General features: G+C 43.1%; 1 protein-coding gene across 7 annotated transcripts in view; it reads left to right on the forward strand.

Annotated features, from left to right (window-relative positions):
• The window catches only part of LOC111867183 (SPARC-related modular calcium-binding protein 2), a 108,967-nt gene that overhangs the window by 61,525 nt on the left and 25,329 nt on the right, over window positions 1-22,113 (forward strand). For 5 of the 7 annotated variants that reach the window (XM_023856778.2, XM_023856779.2, XM_023856782.2 and 2 more), the window contains 3 exons: window positions 10,668-10,721; window positions 17,767-17,859; window positions 19,292-19,537. In XM_023856778.2, coding sequence (XP_023712546.1) covers window positions 10,668-10,721; window positions 17,767-17,859; window positions 19,292-19,537 — 393 coding nt within the window. The remainder of the gene's footprint in view (window positions 1-10,667; window positions 10,722-17,766; window positions 17,860-19,291; window positions 19,538-22,113) is intronic. The other 2 variants (XM_023856781.2, XM_023856785.2) reach the window with 1 other exon arrangement.

Consider the following 22,113-nt stretch of genomic DNA (forward strand, 5'->3'; position numbering starts at 1 on the left):
AGGGCCACCTCAACCCTATAAATAATAGTCCAGGGCCACACTTCAAAATAGAAATATACATTAGATTTTGATATAAGGAAATTTAATTCTATGTATTATTTAGGAATAATTTCAATATAATTACGTAAAGTGGAATACTTATATTTTGCCCACAAATCAAACATGTTATTATACCTTCTATTTCACAACAGAAATAAGCGATTTCCCATTTTCCTTGAAAAACATGGCGCTCACTTTCAATAGTTCTTTTTTTGCTACTTGAATTTTTTGAAAGCGACATTGTCCTTCAAAAGTTACTGTACATATACAAGAAAACTCGTAGTTCATAATTCAATGTTTAATTATAACCTTTATACGTTCATCACAATGTAACATCAGCACCTGTCGCTGTATGAAAATGAACTGAATGACAATGTACAAGAGACTACCGGACTAGCAGGAGGGTGTATCTTGTCTCAATGGTCATAAATGTGAAAGTTTGCTAGCAGCCCATTAGACAATGACTGGGGGATGCAAGCTAGTTTTGAAGGTAGAAATCCCTTGCACTTCTCTGTCAGTTGCTACCCTCCTTGCATTCTTACTACGCCTCCAAAAGGGATTCTTGGAAATACTTGGGGTGGTGAGGCTCTGCGGATTTCAGTGCATTAACCTCTGAAATACAATAGTTTGTCCTCCACGAACTTTACAAACCGTTAGTTGGACAAACCCTTATGCAATTCTCGAAACACTTTTCCTGTAGCCAGCTAATTTATGTCTGCATGAGACTTCTTGTCTTCTGGTCTGTTGGAAAATTGTCTTTACAAAAAATATTTCTACTAAAATTTTAATATCAATTAGCTCTAAAAGTTGAGGGGCCGCACTTTGTGGCTATGGGGGCCGCATGTTTGACACGGCTGGTGTATAGGATTAAGAAACTGAAAAGCGGCCGAGGTGCAACAAAGGGCTGTAGAGCCACAGACAGGCACCAGAGAGGGGGACGGACCGGTTGGGCGTACTGATAACGCTCCAGATTCGCATACGGGAGGAGCTCGGTTGGAATCTCGGCCGGAACACTGTATACACTATCTAAGATATTCCTTAGTCTCTCCAGGCAAATTCCGGGCTACTTCCTCGACTTAGTCACGACCGTTTCCTTCCAAGTTCTATCCAATTAATCACCCATTCTTCTTCATACCATTGGACGCTCTATTGACAGGGTCATAAAATACACCCCTTCGGCCAAAACAGAGAGTCATAGGAAAATTAAAAAAAATAGGCGGTGAGGACCTTAAAAATTTGTGCCCGTCGATGAATATTATTACGGTGAAAGTAGGAAGGGTGGGGTGGGGGAGCACACATGAGAGAAAGGAGAAACACGTACAAAATTTTGGTCGGAAAAGAACATTTGTGAGAGGCACAGATAGAAGGGTTGACTTCAAGAAAGCCTACGATTCAGTTAGGAGGGAAGTATTGTACAATATTCTAATAGAGTTTGGGATACACTTGAAACTAGTTAGGTTGATTAAAATGTGTTTAAACGAAACGTATAGTAAAGTCCGTGTAGGTAAACATTTGTCTGATAAAATTCCTATCCAGAATGGTCTAAAACAAGGAGATGCTTTATCGCCACTCCTTTTCAGCATTGCCTTAGAATATGCCATTAGGAAGGTCCAGGGAAACCAGGTGGGACTGAAATTAAACGGGACACATCAGCTGTTAGTCTATGCTGGTGATGTGAATCGACTGGGTAATAACACAGATACCATAAAGAGAAACACAGAAACTTTAATTGACGCAAGTAAAGAGGTTGGTCTAGAAGAAAACACAGAGAAAACTAAGTATATGTTACTGTCTCGTCACCAAAATGCAGGGCAAAATCATGATATAAAGATAGGAAACAGATGTTTTGAAAATGTGGCACAGTTCAGATATTTGGGATCAACGATAACAGATCGAAACCTGATTCAGGAGGAAATTAAGAGGAGATTGAACTCGGGTAATGCTTGCTAACATTCAGTCCAGAACCTTTTGTCTTCTCGTCTGCTGTCCAAAAATATAAAAATTAGAATATACAGAACTATAATTTTGCCTGTGGTTCTGTATGGGTGTGAAACTTGGTCTCTGACATTAAGGGAGGAACATAGACTGAGGGTGTTTGAGAACAGGGTTCTGAGGAGAATATTTGGACCGAACAGAGATGAAGTGACAGGAGGTTGGAGAAAACTGCACAATGAGGGGCTTCATAACTTGTACTCTTCTGCAAGTATAATTAGAATTATCAAGTCAAGGATGATGAGGTGGGCAGGTCATATAGCACGAGTGGGAGAGACGAGGAATGTGTACAGGATATTGGTGGGGAAGCCAGAAGGAAAGACACCACAGGGAAGACCAAGGTGTAGGTGGGTGGACAAAATTAAAATGGATCTTAGAGAGATAGGATGGGATGGTATGGATTGATCTGGCTCAGGATAGGGACCAGTGGAGGGCTCTTGTGAACACGGTAATGAACCTTCTGGTTTCATAAAATGCTGGGAAATTCTTGAGTAGCTGCAGAATTGGCGGCTCCTCCAGAAGGGCTCAGCTCCTTGAGTAAGTGAGTAAGTAATAAGCTTCTGGATACGGTTTTTTTGGGGGGGGGGGCTGGTTTCAGGTAGTTTAGGCGGGCCCTTGTAAACACTGCAATTAAAAGTTGTTTCCCAGGATATAACGCCGTCTAGTCTGTAGGCAACCGACGGCTTGGAGGAACATGATGCCTCCATTCTCAGGGCGGTAGATGGAGGACACATGTTTCTCCGAAGCATCAGTTGACTTTCAACCGACTACATAACGCTATATATCCCAGAAGACAGAGCTCGCTGTGAGAAACTCAAATCCTACACAGGTAATAAAACTTCGGGTTCTATTAACTGGAAGGAATTTATTGATCGCCTGAAAAAGGTAAAGTTGTCCCTGTTAAGCGCTATGCCATGAAGGCGTATGGGGAAGTGGATGTATGGGTACACATTTTCTTGACCTCGGCATTAGTTGGAGCTGACTGGTCAGATTCACGCCCCGGCAGCTTTACCCTAGGAGAAAAAGCACCCGGTACCCATTGTATAGGAGGCTGTGTGAGCCCCAAAGTCCATCTGAACGACGTGGAGAAAATTCTTGACCCTACCGGGTCTCGAACTCCGGCCCTTCGGTCGTCCAGCCCGTAGCCAGTCGCTATACCGACTACGCTATCCCGGCTCCTTGATCACCTAAGCGGCAATCAATTTCGGTTTCTTTTTTGGGGGGGAGGTTACTTTATGAAGCTGTCAGTATCTGTGGTAGATAGCGTCGGATTAATATCTCAAGACAGGTTATTTTTCAAGGAGTCAATTAAGTGCCATCATGGGAAAGAATTATTTTGGAGACTCCAGACACGTAACCAAGAAGAAATGCATGTAAAATATTAAAATAAATATCAGACAAGTAATTGTTACATATTTAATCTGCCTCTTTATGGATTTAACTCTACAGTTACAGAGCCGGGATAGCGCAGTCGGTTTAGCGATTGGCTACAGGCTGGACGACCGAGATGTCGGAGTTCGAATCCCAGTGGGGTCAAGAATTTTCATTCCTCAATGTCGTCAAGACCGGGGACAAGCGGTAGCGTAGTTGTTTGAGGCATTATGCTACAAGCCGGAAGGCCGTGGGTTCGAGTCCCGATGAGGTGGATTGTTTTCAATTGACCTAAACATTCCAGCCGCACTATGGCCCTAGGATCGACTCAGCCTCTAACAGAAATGAGTACCAGGAATCTTCCTCGGTGCAGGATGAAGCGGTCGTGGCTGATTTACATGGGGTAACTGAGGAAATCAAAGAAGATTAGGATCCTGCATCTTTGGTATATAAACCAAGAGTGTTGTCTGAATAGACGCTACATTCATTTGAACGCCCAGGTGGCTGTTCCGAGAATTCTCCCCAGGTAGATAAATGACGGTGTAAACACGCCTCCTATTGCAGCTACGTGTTGGGGGTTGTTCACAAAAGGTTTCACACACAGGCATGAATTTTTCTGGAAGACTGGCCGTTTCTCCTGAATTCTGATATCCAAGGACTGTGTCCTGCACTTTGCTCTGCATAAAATGCCACACCACGCATGAGAGGAATGAGAAACGTATACACAGTGAGGAGAGTGGGGAAACTGAATATACCACTTGCATACTAAGGCATATAACGTATGATAATATTAATGTGGATTTTTAAGAAATAGGGTGACAAGATATGTTGCTGTCTTGTCACGAAAATTCAGGGCAAAATCATGACATACAAATAGATAACAGATATTTTGAAAATGATGCACAGTTCAGATATTTGGGAACGACGATAATAAATCAAAACCTGATTCAGGAGGAAATTAAGAGGCTATTGAACTCGGGTAATGCTTGCTACCATTCAGTTCAGAACCTTCTGTCTTCTCCTCTGCTGTCCAGAAACGTGAAAATTAGAATATACGAAACTATAATTTTGCCTGTGGTTCTGTATGGGTGTGAAACTTGGTCTCTGACATTAAGGGAGGAACACAGACTGAGGGTGTTTGAGAAGAATATTTGGAACGAAGAGAGATGAAGTGACAGGAGGTTGGGGAAAAGTGCATAATGAGGAGCTTCATAACTTGTACTCTTCTCCAAGTATAATTAGAATGATCAAGTCAAGGAGGATGAGGTGGGCAGGGCATGTAGCACGAATGGGGGCGGCAAGGAATGTATATAGGATATTGGTGGGAAAGCCAGATGGAAAGAAATTACTGAGAAGAACAAGGCGTAGGTTGGTGGACAATAATAAAATAGATCTTAGAGAGACAAGATGGGATGGTATGGATTGGATTGATCTGACTCATGATAGGGCCCAGTGGTAGGCTTTTGTGAATGCGGTAATGAACCTTTTGGTTCCATAAAATGCTGAGAAATTCTTGAGTAGCTCAGAATTGGCGGCTCTTCAAGAAGGACTCCATGAGTGGTAAGTAAGTAAGTAAGTAAGTAAGTAAGTAAGTAAGTAAGGGTGAAAAGATGTGAAATGGGTTCGTATGGGGTTACTAGCGGGCTCCTGTGAATACGGTTATGAACCTTTGAGTTTCATAATGATAGAGAGTTTCTTGACTAGCAGAACAGCTAACAGCTTCTTAGAAAGGATTCTGCTGCATTAAGTTAGCAATTTTATAACGCTTACAGCAAAGATTGTGAAAACATTTAGAATGCATTGCATAAATATGATTGTTTGTAGTAGTTTCCTATACAAATACATTCGAAACTGATATGACAAGAAGAATTCAGTTTGATTACTGAAATGTCGAATTAATAATTTCAGTACGACCAGTTATCTTCAGAAGTTACTGATGTAACAGCCGTAGATATTAAAAGGAACAGTGCATGACGATTTCTGTATGGCGTACAAGGTTCATTAATGACTTTCAAACCGGTTAGACTGCAAATGGTTATTCATGACGGTAAAAGCGTTTTTGTTCTCTCCTCTCGCTCACACCAAATATCCATGCCTTAATTGGGATACGAACCCATGATCCCGGCTTCTGAGCGAGAGAAGATAGTATATGCCTTAGACTGCTCGGCTACCGTGACCGGCGGTCAACGAGTTAGACAAGTCAAAACACAAGTACAATAAATAACTTAGATCTAACGGGATCCACTCAGCCTCGTGAGAATAATTGAGGAGCTACTTGAATGGAAAAGTCGCGGCTCCGGTCTAGAAAATCGAGATTAACGGCCGTGGGGATCCGTTCCGCTGACCACGTGACACCATCTACCCACAAAATTTGGCACTAACTTTGCCGACAAGCGGCGGTCGCTCGGTCGGTATAGTTCGCTTGCGGACTACAGGCCATGGAGTTCATTGACAATACTGGTGCGAGTATCTGATGCAAAACAGATCTAATGCCTATTTATGTGGCCCTGAATTGCTTTCTGAAACTAAGTAGAAGCAATGGCGCTTCGTGCGCACCAGATATACGAGAACAGAGCTATGAGTAGTTTCTTTGGAATGAGGTATTAACATTTTCTTCACTACAACCTTAACTGTATACGTACTAGTATGACTGGACGACCGAGGGGTCGGAGTTCGAGTTCCAGTAGTGTAAAGAATTTTATCTTCTCCAAGTCGTTCAGACCGGCTCTGAGTTTACCCAGCCTCCTATCCAATGGGTACTGGAGGCTCCTTCCCCGGGGGTAAAGCGGCCGGAAAGTGAAGCTGACCACTCGCTTCCAGCTAGTGCCGAGGTGGATCTATACATTCACTCCCATATACATCTTCATGGCGTAGCGCTTAATTAGTTCAGTACAGCGACAACTTTACCTCACTAGCATGTCTCGATGTCCAGAGCCGTGTTCCTGCAAACTGGGCTCATCGTTTGAATGTAAAGTTCAGAGAAGGGTAGAAAATATCTTACATTGCGCCCCCTAGATCTTTTGAGCCCTACTAACGTAGTCGGTATAGCGACTGGCTGCGAGCTGGACGACAGAGGGGTCGGAGTTTGAATTCCGGTCGAGTAAAGAATTTTATCTTTTCCACCCCATCTATACTGGCTCTGGGCCCATTGAACCTCCTATCCAATGGTTACCGGAGGCTCTTTCCCCTGGGGTAAAGCGACCGGGACGTGAAGCTGACCACTCACCTCCAACTAGTGCCGAGGTTAAGAAAATATGAATCTATACATACATTCCCCATAGGCCTTCATGGCGTAGTGCTTAATTAGTTGAGTACAGGGAAATCTATTTTTATCCATAGATCTTACGAGTAATACAGATCTTATATCTGGAGTAGCAATATGCAAGATACTGCAATGATATAAACTAAGGGTCAGACTTCCATTAGGCGTCGTAATGTGAAAGGTAACAGTGCACAGTATAAGACTTATAAGCTGTGATTTTTAGCTCGTTTTGCTTATTTTGAAAAAGAAAATAAGGAGCCTTATGAAATTATCTTGCTGTTTGCATCTCTATATTCCCCTCAACAAGCCTAAATAATTGAGCCATAACATATGACCGTTGCTAGGCAACGGCTCGGTATAAACGTTCCTGCGGCAAATACAATGCAACAATAGAAGAACTCTTTGGATGATGTGTTTTCTTTTGCTGTCCGTGTCGTAACAAATATTGAATACGTAGTGAAAATAAAGTAGGCGAGTCACAGATGCCCTTACCTGGACGCTGCGTGAGTGCAGGCACACCAGTGCGAATCTACGGCGCAACAAATATGGCGCCTACTCAGAAAGAAGAAGCCCCCTTCCTGTCGCCGAAGAGGTGACCCCACTCCCAACTAGATAAACGGTCTTGGAACGAATAAAAATTAGGTCATGTGTCCTGAAGGGGCTCGAAACCAAGCACAACTGTGCTAACGAAGGCCAGCATCAGATTACTGGACTGGAAAGTAGGCGAGTGATTCTTCCCAGAACTTCCTGTTTAAGACTACAATTGTACTGTGTATGGTCTCTCCTTCATGGCATGTGCACGTATAAGCATGGCACCTTCTCTAGTTCAGGGACATGTACTCTGGTTTGTGAAAGGCAGTAATTACTACATTGAAACACTCATGAAACTTTTTCTAGATTTTAAAAATATATGCACGCAGTGGCAGGCCTTACATTAGAACAAGCTTCAAAGACAGAACTGTACAGAAGTTTGTTTATTCTCTTAGTATTTATTAGTGAATTTTCAACATTTCTTAACGTTTAAGATGCACACTCTATGTTCACGAAAATAAACAATGAACTTCCAAGAAGAAGCTGATTGTAGAAGACATACAGTTTAGTGCAATATTAAGCATTTGAAACCTGTATGCACAAACTAATGCACGATTTCGAGCACGTAGCATCCATTTGTACATCTGTGTGACGACTCTTAGCTTTTCTTTACAATATTCTAAAAGTCTGTTCGAATCAATGTACCTTTATGTTTCTGGAATTTTGTGCGGTGTGTAAGGTTACGTGCTGACCACCTTTGTGGTCTAGTGGTAAGAGTTCCTGGCTATTAATCCAGAGGTCCCGGGTTCGATTCCCGGCGCTACCAGATTTTCTGAGAAGTAGTGGGTCTGAAACGGGGTCCGCTCAGTCTAGTTAGGATAACTGAGGACCTATTTCAAGGAAATAGCGGCTCCGGTCTAGAAAACCGAAATTAACGGCCGTCAGGATCCGTTGCACTGACCACGCGACACCCTCTATCCCTTAAAGTTGGCACTAACTTCGCCGACAAGCGGCGGTCGCTCTGTCGGTATAGTTCGCTTGCATAACAAAACCACGGGGTGTAAGGTTACGTGCTACAGACGGACTGACTAGACTTCGATTCCTCATAGGGACATCTAGAGCCTTTTCGTGCTACGTCCAGATACTGGAGATAAAAGCCATCAACTCATGAAAACTCGCTTCAGTGTAGCGTCGTGGTGAACAATGCGTGGATATTTACTTACATGTTCCCACACGTCTTCCAGGCACGGTCCTTAAAAAAGAAATTAAGTTTTACTACTGCCTTAGTCTTGATGGGAATTTTATGGATGTCTTGTGAGGATCCTCGCAAAGGGTGCTGTCAATATATGCCTGATCACCAGGGCCCAGATTTTGATGACCTGAAAATATTTAAAAAAATGACCTATAGAATGACCGAAAAAATCCAGAAAAATTACCTAAAGGAGAAAAGAAAGAACACTTCGCTTCCATGTTATTCACATTTCAGAAAACATATGAAGAAAAATTCCCTAAAATAGCCAAAAATGACAAGCAATACTCTTAAAAGTCCAAAAATTTACCAAAAAATTACCCCCAAAATGAAAAACTTGCCTTAAACCTAAAAATGTCAAAAAATGACAAAAAATTACCTATAAAATTTACATTTCTGTAACCAGCAGCTCATATCCGAGATTTATACATTTAAGAGCACCGCATAGGATACAAGGAAAAAAAGATGACATTTCATCAAAATCTGGGCCCTGCTGATCACTATTAGAGCCTAAAGGGTTGTCATTTCACTTGAAGCTCTTAAAATATTTTATATTTGTTCCTTGAAGTTGTAGAAAACGTAGAAGTTTCGGATAAAATTTACGGAATTTATGAAGATAATTTGATAAATTGTTTAATGCAATTCATAACGTAATGTTGGAAATGGTGAAGAGCTAGACACAGGAATATGAAAGAAAGATACAGACTGTGAAATCATAATTTTAAAACGACTGTTGAAATTTCAAACAATATTCTAAATTCTAACTTGTTAAAACAACTCAAAACAAAAAACGTTAAAGAACATGATAAGGAAATGTGGGAAAGGGACACAACAGACGAGAGGCAGAACATGCGTATTTCTCGATCATTAAGATCTTGAAGAACTTAAAACTGGATCTTCAGAATAACTCCACACATGCCCATAAAATGGAATACTATTCAGGTATCGGAAACAAATCCTGAACTACATTCCAGCAACAAGATGACGGCTTGGAAGTGCGCTTGCATTGCACCTTAAATGCCTTATGTTGCGATGATAATGCTGATGATTAATGATATCATGTCTTTTTTGTACGCTTTGAACCTTTCGAGAACATTCTATTCAAACCTCTCATAAAGGCTGCAAGAGGGAATTTTTAATTCACTGTAAGATCTGAGGTCCTCATGGCAATGACAATAAGACTCTGAAGATGGACGCAGCATATTCATCCAAAAAGTTGGTATCTATCTACCCAACTACACGGCGACACATTTCAGAAGACAGCCATCTTCATTTTCGTTCCTTAAAGAATGTCTTCTACCATGAAGACAGAGGCAACATGTTCCTGCGAAACGTTGGAACATACCCACTAGACCGCATAGCGATGCATCATTTTTATTCCTTGAAGAGTGTCTTGTGCCATGAAGACAGAGGCAACATGTTCCTTCGAAACGTTGGAACATACTCACTAGACTGCATAGCGACACATCATTTGTATTTGTAGAAGAGTGTCTCCTACCATGAAGACAGAGGTAACATGTTCCTTCGAAACGTTGGAACATACCCACTAGACTGCATGGCGACACATCATTTTTATTCCTTGAAGAGTGTCTTCTACCATGAAGACAGAGGCAACATGTTCCTTCGAAACGTTGGAACATACCCACTAGACTGCATGGCGACACATCGTTTCCATTCCTTGAAGTGTCTCTTCTACCATGAAGACAGAGGCAACATGTTCCTTCGAAACGCTGGAACATGCCAACTACACTACAACGAGACAGAAATCTTCAATCTCATTCTCTGTTTTATGCAACACGCCTATCATCTTCTCGGTGCTGCAACCAGATTCGAGCCGTGGCGTGCTCTGTCACAGCGATTTTCTAAGTATCCTCCAGACAAGCCGAAGAACTTTCCGGATGGAGGCCCAATCCGCCATAAGTCTTCTTGCATCAGAAGATAACACAGAATAACGGAGACAATCTCTTATTTCCTGAGCAAAATTCGAACTTACGATCCAATGTTCGAGCAGCCTAAGGCCTCGAGCTGCCATTGAAGTAGACAGCAAATGCATCCACGCATTAAATCTACATTAACTTACGCTCCGAGGAGCCTAACACACTATCTGCCACGTTCAAAGCATGCATCGACTATTAATTCGGGTGGTTTAGAAGTAGCTTGCATGTATATCGCATGCTTTATATAGTAAAATTAAAATCCTACTGAGAAACTCGTATCTTTCAGGAAAACCCAACACAAGGCGTCGAACTTCCGCCCGACGTCGAAAACAAAAGAGAGGTGAGTAATGCTATCTGAGCTATTAGCATGAGTACAGGACTCGTACAGTTTATAAATAAATCGATATGGTCTCATTCAGTAATTAAATAAACGCTATCAGCTCTCAGAGCTGACGCGATGTTCTTCTGTCTTTGTTGGGTCTCAGGTAAAATTTTGTGGCAGAAGCCCGGCTATTTTCACTGAAGTTACCGTGTTTTTCATCAGTCCCTCCTGACAAATGTTGGGGAGCCAGGATAGCGACTGGCTACGGGCTAGACGACCAAGGGGTCCGACTACCGGTAGGGTCAAAAATTTTCCCTTCTCAATGTCATCCAGACTGACTCTGGGGCCCACCCAGCCTCTTATCTGATAAGCATCGAGGGCTCTTTCCCTGGGGGTAAAGCGGCCGAGACGTGAATCTGACCACTCACCTCCGACCAGCGCCGGGGTGAAGAAAATGTGGATCTTTACATTCACCCCTCCATGCGTCTTCATGGCGTAGTGCTTAATTAGTTAAGTGCAGGGACAACTCTACCTTTACCTGGAAAATGTTAGGACAGTAGTGTCACGGCCGCTCCTTTCCACAGCCTTCCTAATTCAGCACTTACAATCATCACATAAACGGCACATATCCCACTCGGCAGGGAAACCCTTATTACTCGTACGTACACGAGAAAACAACATATCAGGATCACGAAGAATCAAATCTTGTTCATCTGCATCTTCTGAATGGCTATGGAAACGTGTATGATAATAAATGTCTTAAATGCGTAGCACTAACAGGAGGAAAGGTCAATATTCTGGGAGGTCACAGTAACGGTCATTCTAAGCAAAAGTGTATATGTACATGTGTCCCATTCCGAACGGTGTGCGAGATAGAGCTGTTTCACTGTGCAGCTCCAAAACTGTTGATAAGAAAGAGATATGACGTACTGTTTCTAATACCGGTATTTATTGTTCAAGTGACAAAGTTCGTACAGTTTACCCAGTATAATACATTTGCGAAAATTCCACCGTCAACATCAATGCACTCGTGTGAGGACATGGCGTGTTGCTCGTTTGTACAGTGTACAGTGAAATAGCTCTATCTCTGAAAAGGCAAAAGGTAAGGTAAAAGCTATCCCAGTAACAGGTCGTGGAGGCCCATAGGGTTGTGAGACGTCGAGGCTCCAGCATTTTCTAGACAATCCGCTCATAGATGGCGATGAGGCTGTCAACCTTATGCGCCGGCCTCTCTTTACCACCAGGAAGATTCCTGGTACTAAATTCTGTTAGAGGCTGAGTCCACCCTAGGGCCATAGTGCAGCTGGAAGGATTAGGTCAATTGAAAAATCCAGTTACATTGGTAATCGAACCTGCGACCTTCCGGCTAGTAGCATAGTGCCTCAAACAACTACGCTACCGCGTGTCCCTAGCTCTATCTCGGAAACCGTTCGGAATAGGACACATGTGCATATACACATTTTTGCTTAGAATGTCCGATACTATGACCTCCCAGAATAAGGACCTTTCCCCCTGGGACAGTCTGTATAACGAGACTATATACAGTATACAGTGTACACTTGTACTGTGCGCTCAGCTGAAGGAATTGAAATCACGTGCTAATGTCAACGATTTTTATATTACTTGTAAGAAAAGAGAAGGTAGCTAAGATGTTAAAAGGAAGTGACACTCTATAATTTCGGAGGTATTTTACGTTAGATAAACTGAATAGTAGGGCTAAGATGAACTCTTCCCTTGTCCTATATACCAGGCGTAACGTACGCCGTTCAAGCAGATCTTAAATTTTATCATTTAAATATCAATGCATTCTATTTATTTACTAAGGCACTGAATTCCATTTGATGCATTCGTTTATGTGATTCAGAAAATGGGTTAACTTATCACAGCATCTAGACCAATCGTTCCCACACTTCGGGCTATAAGTAAAAAACAGGACGCTGGATAATGTCCAGAAACGCAATTAAAACACCGTGGCTTTTAGCCTGCAAGCGAACTATACCGACCGAGCGACCGCCGCTTGCCGGCGAAGTTAGTGCCAACTTTACCGGATAGAGGGTGTCGCGTGGTCAGCGCAACGAATCCCCACGGATGTTAATTCCGGTTTTTTACACCGGAGCCGCTACTTTTCCATTCATGTAGCTCCTCAATTATCCTCACAAGGATGAGTGGACCCCGTTCCAGACCCACTATTTCTCAGTAAATCTGGTAGCGCCGGAAATCGAACCCGGGACCCCTGGATCTGTAGTCAAGAACTCTGACCACTAGACCATACAGACAGTCCCAAAAACGCAATAACTGTATTAATTTGCCATCGTCACATACCTTTAGAGCTCATATACCATTGGTTTCATTAGATTTCAGTCCGTTTTGTTGTCACTTCAGCAGAATCGAAAATATAAAGTTGTCCATAACCTGGCTTATATGTTTAGTTTGTACTGTAGCTGTGAGACCAAATGGTATACCTAGCCGTGTATCCGGAAACAATATGGACCAATTCCACATGACGATTATTTTTTTTTTGCTAGTGGGGTGGGACTAAGTCTCTTGTACTGCGGCCACTTCTGGCCTATTGTACCAGCCCCAGATGATAGGTGAGGGTGATTGTGGAGCAATTGGTGGAATGAAGATTGGCAGGGGAAACCGAAGTACTTGGAGAAAACCTGCCCCAGCGCCACTTTGTCCGCCACTTGACCAAACCCGGGCTGCCGCGGTGGGAATCACGTGACGGTTTGTTCTCCGCGCCCATTGATGAGAATGTCATTGCTGAGCTGTACTCTCGTATACGTTCTGTGTAGTTATTTGCTCTGTGTGTATCCTCTGAAGGTCTCACAATAGTCGTAAAAGTGGCGCCTCTATGGGCGTTCCCGCAAACTCTTCGCAACCGGTGAGTAGCGGAAACATGCCTAAGCGTCTTACATAGTCTATATACCAGTTTCTACGTACGTGGGTAGGCTGAAAAGTAATGCACACATGCTTGTAGAGCGCGAACAAAAACAAATAGCAAGATCGGGCAAAAAGTACATTGAAGTACAATTCTTAAGTTTCGAAAGCATATATTTACTTTTCAACATAGTCACCGTTAAGGCTAACACATTTCTCCCAACGTGTAACAAGTTTTTTCATTCCGTCACTGAAAAATTCTTCCGACTTTTCTCGAATCCAGGACTTGACAGCTGCCTTCACCTCATCGTCCGAGGTGTAATGATTAAATTACCCTTGAGGTCTCTCTTGAGTAGAGGAAAAAGATAAAAATCGCCAGGCGCAAGATCGGGGGAATAAGGAGGGTGTGGAATCGGTTCAAACTTCAGGTTTCGCAGAGACTCTTCAGTTGCGCGCGAGGTGTGTGGACGAGCGTTGTCATGTTGCAAGATTATTGGCGCCAGGCTGCCTCTAACACGACAAACTTGATGCCGGAGGTGTTTTAGAGTCTGTATGTACTGAGAAGAATTTACCGTTGCCCATCATTCCAGAAAATCGGTCACATAAACTCGGTGAGCATCCAAAAACACAGTCAAAAGAAGTTTTTTTTTTGGCGGATGGTTGTGTTTTGAACTTTTTTGCCGGAGGAGAAGACGGATGTCGATATTCAGCGCTCTGTCTTTTCTCTTCCGGGTCGTAACGATGGACCCATGACTCGTCCTCCGTCACAATATTCAAAAGAAAGTCGTCTCCTTCGTCACGGTAGCGCTGCAAATGTTGCTCGCAGCATTCCAATCGACGCTGTTTGTTCTCATCTGTGAGACGGCGTGGTACCCATCGTGCACAGATTTTACGGTATCCCAATTGTTCAGTAATGAAGCCGAGACGTTCCTTGGATATTCCAATATGGTTTGCGATACGCTTCTGTGTGATTCGCCGGTCATTTTGAATCAAATCGTCGACGAGTTTGCGATGATTATCGTCTGTGGCAGTGATCGGATGTCCGCTGCGTGTTTCATCAACAATTATGGCTTTTCCAGGCTCGCAACCACGAAATTTTATTACCCATCGATTTACAGTAGACCTATCAACAGCATCGTCACTATAACAGCCTTTAAACGACGATGAATCTCAGTAGGAGTCACTTTTTCAGCAGTTAAACATTCGATAACAGCACGCTATTTAACTCGCGTTGACATAGCACTAGAACACGTCTCCATACTTCCTCGAAATACACTGGATGAACGCAACGACCTGCGCATGCGTATTGAGGGGGAATGTTACTTCCACATGCCACCTGGCGCGCTTCTGAAGGTCATTTCGTTCGCGCTCTACAAGCATGTGTGCATTACTTTTCAGCCTACCTACGTATGTATAAGAATGTAGTGTAACGATGTGATAAAAACGCTAAGATCAAGAAATTTTTGGTTACCACAGCACTGAATTGTTCAGCGTTAACAAGTTGCTTGAACACAAGTTGTAGCAGGTCATGGACGAGGGAGAAGTCTTTGTTTCAGTATTTTGTGTCTATTCTATGAGCAATACCGATATCTTAATGTCGGTATGTGAAGTGTAGTACATTATATAACGAAGATGGGTTACGATTGATTATTTGTGCAAATTAATAAATTCCTATCATAAATAGAAGTTGACCGAGCGATTACATAAATAGAATATGCAGAAACTAAATACCGTAGAACGAGTACGTCAAATAATCACGCATGTTACGGAGGAAAGACCTTAAAAGAAACGGACATTTCTTATTTCGAGGCACTATCCCATCATTAGAATGGACAGCCTGAGGAATACCATGAAAAGCTAAGTAGAGTAGCTGGTAACTTCACCGAGGTTCAAATCGGGTACCTTTCAAAAACAAATACTGAACGCTATAGCTATACCATCTTGTTTGGTAAGAATACGCGGATCTTGTCCTTCACTCCCTTATACCTATTCATGGTGTGGGGATAAGGCATAGCGACTTCATTTCTACACGGCAATGCAGGAATCAGCCATATGTTCGTTTCCTTCCATTAAGCCTACCAAATATTTTCGGAGAACTATCCACTGTTCCCATGTCCTCAAAGACACTTAAGAGGGAGGCACAGTGACATCCGCCTCCTCTGGAACTACAGTTACCAGGAGAGTGAAAGAAGAAGCAGAAAGCTTTCCGAGGAGATGCTGAGACCCATAAATAAATAACTGTAAAACTGCATTAACGGGCTACGTATTTCTGACTGCATGCTGGATATACAGTGCGCTGGTAATCCGCAAATGTCAGTAAGTATCAAGTATTTCAATACAATAGAACGCCGATTAATCGAATTGCCAGTTAACTGAACCACCGCAACAAAGAAACGGGTCTGCTAAACAAACAACACCGTTGGAATCTTTCAAATAAAGTGTTCTAAATATTAATTTACAATCATATTTACTAATTTTTCATGTTTCACGTTTTATAAGTTTTCAGTTTTCATTATTACAATACTCGTAGTATAGTATGTTATAAAGTAAAGTAAAGCTATCCCTGTAACAGGACGTGGAAGCCCGTAGGGTTGTGAGATGTTGAGGTTCCCACATTTTCTAGACAAACGGCTCCAAATGGCAGTAAGGTTGTCAGCCTTACGCGCCGGCCGCCCTTTACCCCCAGGAAGATTATTTAATTAATGACTGGTACTCATTTCTGTTGGACGCTGAGTCGACCACAGGGCCATAGTGCGGCTGGAAGGATTAGGTCAACTGAAAAAAATCCAATGACTTCATCGGGACTTGAACCCGTGACCTGCCGGCTTATAGCATAGTGCCTCAACCAACTACGCTACCGCGTGCCCCATAGAATGTTATAATAGTGTTTTTTGTGGACAAGAATTTAATCCAATTATCCTAATCACCTCTGTCGCTAAAAAATTCGGTTAACCAGCAGTCTACTCTAAAAACTCAAACATCTACCCCAAAGTAGCGAAAGCCGATCACGGTAGCCGAGCGGTCTAAAGCATGAACCGTCTTCGCTCGCTCGGAAGCCGGGATCGTGGGTTCGGATTTGTTTCCTGTGAGGTACGAACTGAATTTTTATATATTATTCTTATACACTGCCGGTCACGGTAGCCGAGCGGTCTAAGGCATGAACCGTCTTCGCTTGCTAGGAAGCCGGGATCGTGGGTTCGAATCCCACACAAGGCATGGGTGTTTGGTGTGTGTATGTGTTTGTTCCGTGTTCGTGTTGTCCTGTGTTTAGGTGGATTCCTTGCGACGAGCTGACCACCCGCCCAAGGAGTCCTACCGTCTCTAAAAATGTTCATGAAACTGAGAAATCAGCCCTGTGCTCCAAATTGAGAGCAAGAGGAGAGAGAGATGTAGCGAAACACGCCCTACTCCACGATGGCTATGATCTTCTGGAATTGGGCAATGTCACTTTATCCATAGCCCGCACCAAGGTTATACCACCATGAATCGGTCGGCCACGTCTCGATTGTGAAGATGAATTTTTATTTCTATATTATTAATATTTATTGCTTATTTTACGACGATGTATCTCAGACTCTGTAGCCAAGAACAGAAACATGATCAGAGAATTACGAATTATAAAGGATATGACCAGACACGGCCATGGCCTCATTTGAGATTCTAACCTGGCGTTTGCTTCGAGAGACCGAGAGAAACCCCAAAAACCATAGTCCGGACAGTAGGTGTCGATATTCGAAACGGTCGCTTCCCACGTAGAAGTCAGTAGAACCGAATCAATTTGTTCGGTATGAAGATATGATTGACATTTAAGGGAGAGAGAGAGGAGCCGGGATAGCGATTGGCTAAGGGCTGGATGACCGAGGGGTCGGAGTTCGAGTCCCGGTAGGGTCAAGAAATGGGACCCACGGAGCCTCCTATCCAATGGATACCGGGGGTTCTTTCCGCGGGGATCAAGCGGCTGGGGCGTGAAACTGACCACTCACCTCCAGCTAGTGCCGAGGTCAAGAAAATGTGGATCTATACATCCACTTCCCCATACGTCTTCATGGCATAGTGCTTAATCAGTTAAGCACAAGGACAACTTTACCTTTAAGGATGAGAGGCATGAAATCCTGAAATCGTCTCATACCAACCTCAGTCCTTTGACCTACAACCTTAACCATCGCGGTATCTCGTGTTTCAGTCTGCGGCAGCGATGAGAGGTCAATGTTCAACAACAACCTCGTCAAAATTTTCAAGACCGAATACAATAGAGTGGCAACTGCAGTCGCTACAGGTAAGTTACCCACTCACTCATGGAGCTGAGCCATTCTTGAGAAGCTGCCAATTGTGTAGCCACTCAAGAGCTTCCCAGCATTTTATGGAACCCTAAGGTTCATTACCATGTTCACAAGAACCCTCCACTGGTCTCCATCCTGAGCCAGATCAATGCAATCCATACCATCCCATTCTATCTCTCTAAGGTGTATTTTAATATTATCCTCCTACCTAGGTCTTTGTCTTCCCAGTGGTCTCTTTCCTTCTGGCTTTCCCACGAATATCCTATATGCATTCATCTTCCCCCATTCGTGCTACATGCCTTGCCAATCTCATCCTCCTTGATTTGATCATTCTAATTATGCTTGGAGAAGAGTACAAGTTATGAAGCTCCTCACTGTTAAGTTACCTACTTCACTGTGATTATGAAATCCGAGTTTCTCACGGATCGAAATATACTGCATAAGTTTGCTTCAGTATTTTGCTGTTTATAAAACTTGCTGAACTTAATATTTAATAAATAACAACGAAATAGTGTGTAAGAGAATTCTCAAAGTTCCCAGAGCTGTCACTCAGTAAAATATGGTAACTACTCTCGTGAGAGGCGTAACTCATAATCACTGTGCTGGCGAGTCCAACAGCAGTCTATGATAGTATTTAGTTTTAAGATAACACTAAAGTAAATTAAAAGACTCTCCGGTTGCCAAGGCATCCTAGCACAGCTTCCTAGATCACAAGAACTTTTAGTGCATTAAGAAAATAAAATACACAGAATTATAAGTTTGTCTGTAGTTCTGTACGAGCCTGAAACTTTGTCTCTAACATAAGGGAGGAACATAGACTGAGGGTGTTTGAGAACAGGGTGTTGAGAATATTTGGACAGAAGAGAGAGATGAAGTGACAGGAGGTTGGAGAAAACTGCATAGTGAGGAGCTTCATAACTTGTGCCCTTCTCCAAGTATAATTAGAACGATCAAGTAAAGGAGGATGGGGCGGACAGGGCATGTAGCACGAATGGGGGAGAAGAGGAACGCATATAGGGTTTTGGTGTGAGAGTCAGAAGGACAGAGACGACTATGGAGATCTCTACATAGGTCCGCGGATTACATTAAGATGGGCCTTAGAAAAATAGGACAGGGTGGTATGGTCTGGCTTCATCTGGCTTGAGTATGAGTATGAGGGGTGAGCCATAAAACTGGCCCTCGCACTGCGACCTTCAATGATCTATTGTGCTTTTCATCTGGCTTAGGATAGGGACCAGTGGAAGACTCTTGTGAACACGATAATGAACCTTCGGGTGCATATGATGTTGGGAAATTTTTGAATAGGTGAACGATTGGCGACTTCCCAAGAAGGGCTCAGCTCCGTGGAGGTAGTCAGTTCGTTAGTTTAGAATTGTAACTTTCCTAATATTCCCGGTTGCAACCTTCCCACTCTTTTCGATAAAACAGATGTCGACGGGCATCCAACGTCTCAGGACTTGGATCGGCAGGTTCTGGACTGGAAGTTCTCGGTGATGGACAAAGACAAAGACAACTTCCTGGAGAAGACGGAATACCGGGACCTGCGCCGACTAGTGAAGAAGGTCGTGAAGCCCAAGCGCTGCGCCAAAACATTCACGAAGCTCTGTGATATGGACAGCGACCAACGAATCTCACGGGAAGAATGGGTCTCTTGCTTGGGACTCGACTTTAATCGTGAGTAGCCGTCAACGTGAGACATTTCTTAACTTATTTCTAAATGAACAATCGTACCAGTTCATATTTCATGTGATTAAATTTGTTCTGCTGTGAGAGAAAAACTTGGGTGGGTACAGCAGGCAATAATTGCAGGTTTTGGTGTAAAACAATTGTCCTATCATATGAGGATATAAGTGGAAACTTAATCATCTATGAAAATTTATCGGTCTAAATAATTATTATAATTCTCTTCATTTTAAAATGGCGAGTTTACACACTGTGGCACTTGTTGTGTCATCAGTTTGAGGATCCCTCGACATCAGCCAATAATGAGTAATTTCCAGAAAAGTCCAGATTTGCCGCACCAACTCAAGAGAAGTTAACCACCTGAGAGATATTTCAGATTTTTTATGTATACTAACAATCAAATTTATTTTGATTTTTAAAACATACAATTCAAAATGAACTACAATTTGTCCTGGACGGCAGAATATAAATCTAACAGTATTATCAGTGGCAACCATGGTGTAATTGAACAGCGCTAAACATTTACACAGAATGGCCACACAACGGCCGCCTCTGTGGTCTAGTGGTCAGAGTTCCTAGCTACAGATCCAGAGGTCCCGAGTTCGATTCCCGGCACTATCAGATGTTCTGAGAAGTATTGGGTCTGGAACGGGATCCACTCAGTCTCGTGAGGAAAACTGAGGAGCTACTTAAATGGAAAAGTAGCGGCTCCGGTCTAGAAAACCGAAATTAACGGCCCTCGGGATTCGTTGCGTTGACCACGCGACACCTTCTATCCGCTAAAGCTGGCACTAACTTCGCCGACAAGCGGCGGTCGCTCGGTCGGTATAGTTCGCTTGCGGACTACAGGCCATGGAGTTTGTTTTTATGGCCACACAATACTGTAGCAAAGGTCGACATATTTCCCTCAGCCCCTACAAAAATTCCATTACTTAACATGACGTGACAACTTCCAAAATGTGTACCCAATGCCGCTTAAAAATTACAATCTCGAGCCAGCCGACAAATGAAGTTCATTTTGTCACGATAAAGGTATAGGTAAAAGTGTCCCTGGGCGTAACTAATTGAGCACTGCGCCATGAAGGAGTGTGGGGAAGTGGATGTATAGATCTACATTTTTTTGACCTCGACATTGGATGGAGTTGAGCGACCACCATCACGCCCCGACCGCTTTACCCCCGGTACCCATTGAATAGGAGGCTGGGTAGGCCACAGAACCGGTCTGGACGACGTAGAGAAGAGAAAATTATTGACCCCGCAGGTACTCGAACTCCGACCCCTCGGTCGTCCAGCCCGTAGCTAGTCTCTATACAGACTACGATATCCTGGTTCCTCCATTTTGACACGATATCTATAGAAACACAATCCGACCAACGGGATTAGTTTAAGTGCTAACGCGTTTGACTTCTATTTCGGAAGCACACAGTTCAAGTATCGGCATTATCATCTGTTAATAGAACTGAGGTTCTCCGTGGTTTCAACATTTCTCTCAGACGAATGACAGGCCTTTGGGATATATAATGATTTGACTTTCTTGATCAGCTCAGTGACCAAGGGCGCCGATCCATGGAGGCAGTTATGCAATCTAATACACGTATTTATACTGTTAGTTAGCAGTGTAGTATCCATATCACTGGATTCCCCAGCCAACTATAAGTTTTATCCACGGCAAATGAGTGATCCGTAATAACCGGGGAGACAAAGTTGAAAAAATATGCATTTAGAAACTCATATGAACCGGAAGGTTGTGTGTTCTATTCCTGTTAAGGACTCTTTCCCTGGGGTAAAGCGGCCGGTGCCTGAAGGTGACCACTCACCTCCAGCTAGTGGCGAGGTGAAGAAAATGTGGACCCATGGGCCTTTTTGGAGCAGTGCTTAATTAGTTTAGCACAGGGACAACTTTACCTTTACCTGTCACATTTTATTTCCCACACAGCCCTCACAGCGTCACTATCCTGTACTGCTCAAAGTTCAGAAGTCAAGGGCAGAGTTGAAATGCTCACAGAGTGAGGGCAGTAGATGAAATCATTCCAGGACAAGTGGTCCAATTCTAACAATGTGGAAGCATTATGCAATCCTGCCTACCACCCTCATACAGGAAGGCCCAGATTAGGACAGCTTGCTGAGTGGGCAACTCTTCCTCAGCAGGGTACAGTCAGTCCCAAATACACCTTTCCAGTCATTCTGAAGTGACGGACTTATTCAGAAAGTGCAATCAGTTACTTTAACAAGCACAACTGGGAGATCTGGTCCACTACTGTGACAGAAATACGTAAATTTCAAGTCTTTGGGAAAAAAGTACTAAGGAAAATATCTGACTTAAAGAAGGGTGACTTATAGGGCAAATGACTTTATTTCTGTTCTTTGGTTGTTACATTGTGTGGCTGTGGGTAATGTTTCCAACACATCGGAGCTACACACTGACTCCACCTCCAGCATGTACCTGTGAAACGTCGGCAACATTGCCTGCAACCACACAGTGTAGCAACCCAAGAAGGGAAACAACATCAACAATGAACAACCACAAAGGCCTAAAACAGTAATGAATGGGCAATTTATTTTACACG

Source organism: Cryptotermes secundus, unplaced genomic scaffold (genome assembly GCF_002891405.2).
Source record: "Cryptotermes secundus unplaced genomic scaffold, Csec_1.0 scaffold518, whole genome shotgun sequence".
Taxonomy (NCBI): Eukaryota; Metazoa; Arthropoda; class Insecta; order Blattodea; family Kalotermitidae; genus Cryptotermes; species Cryptotermes secundus.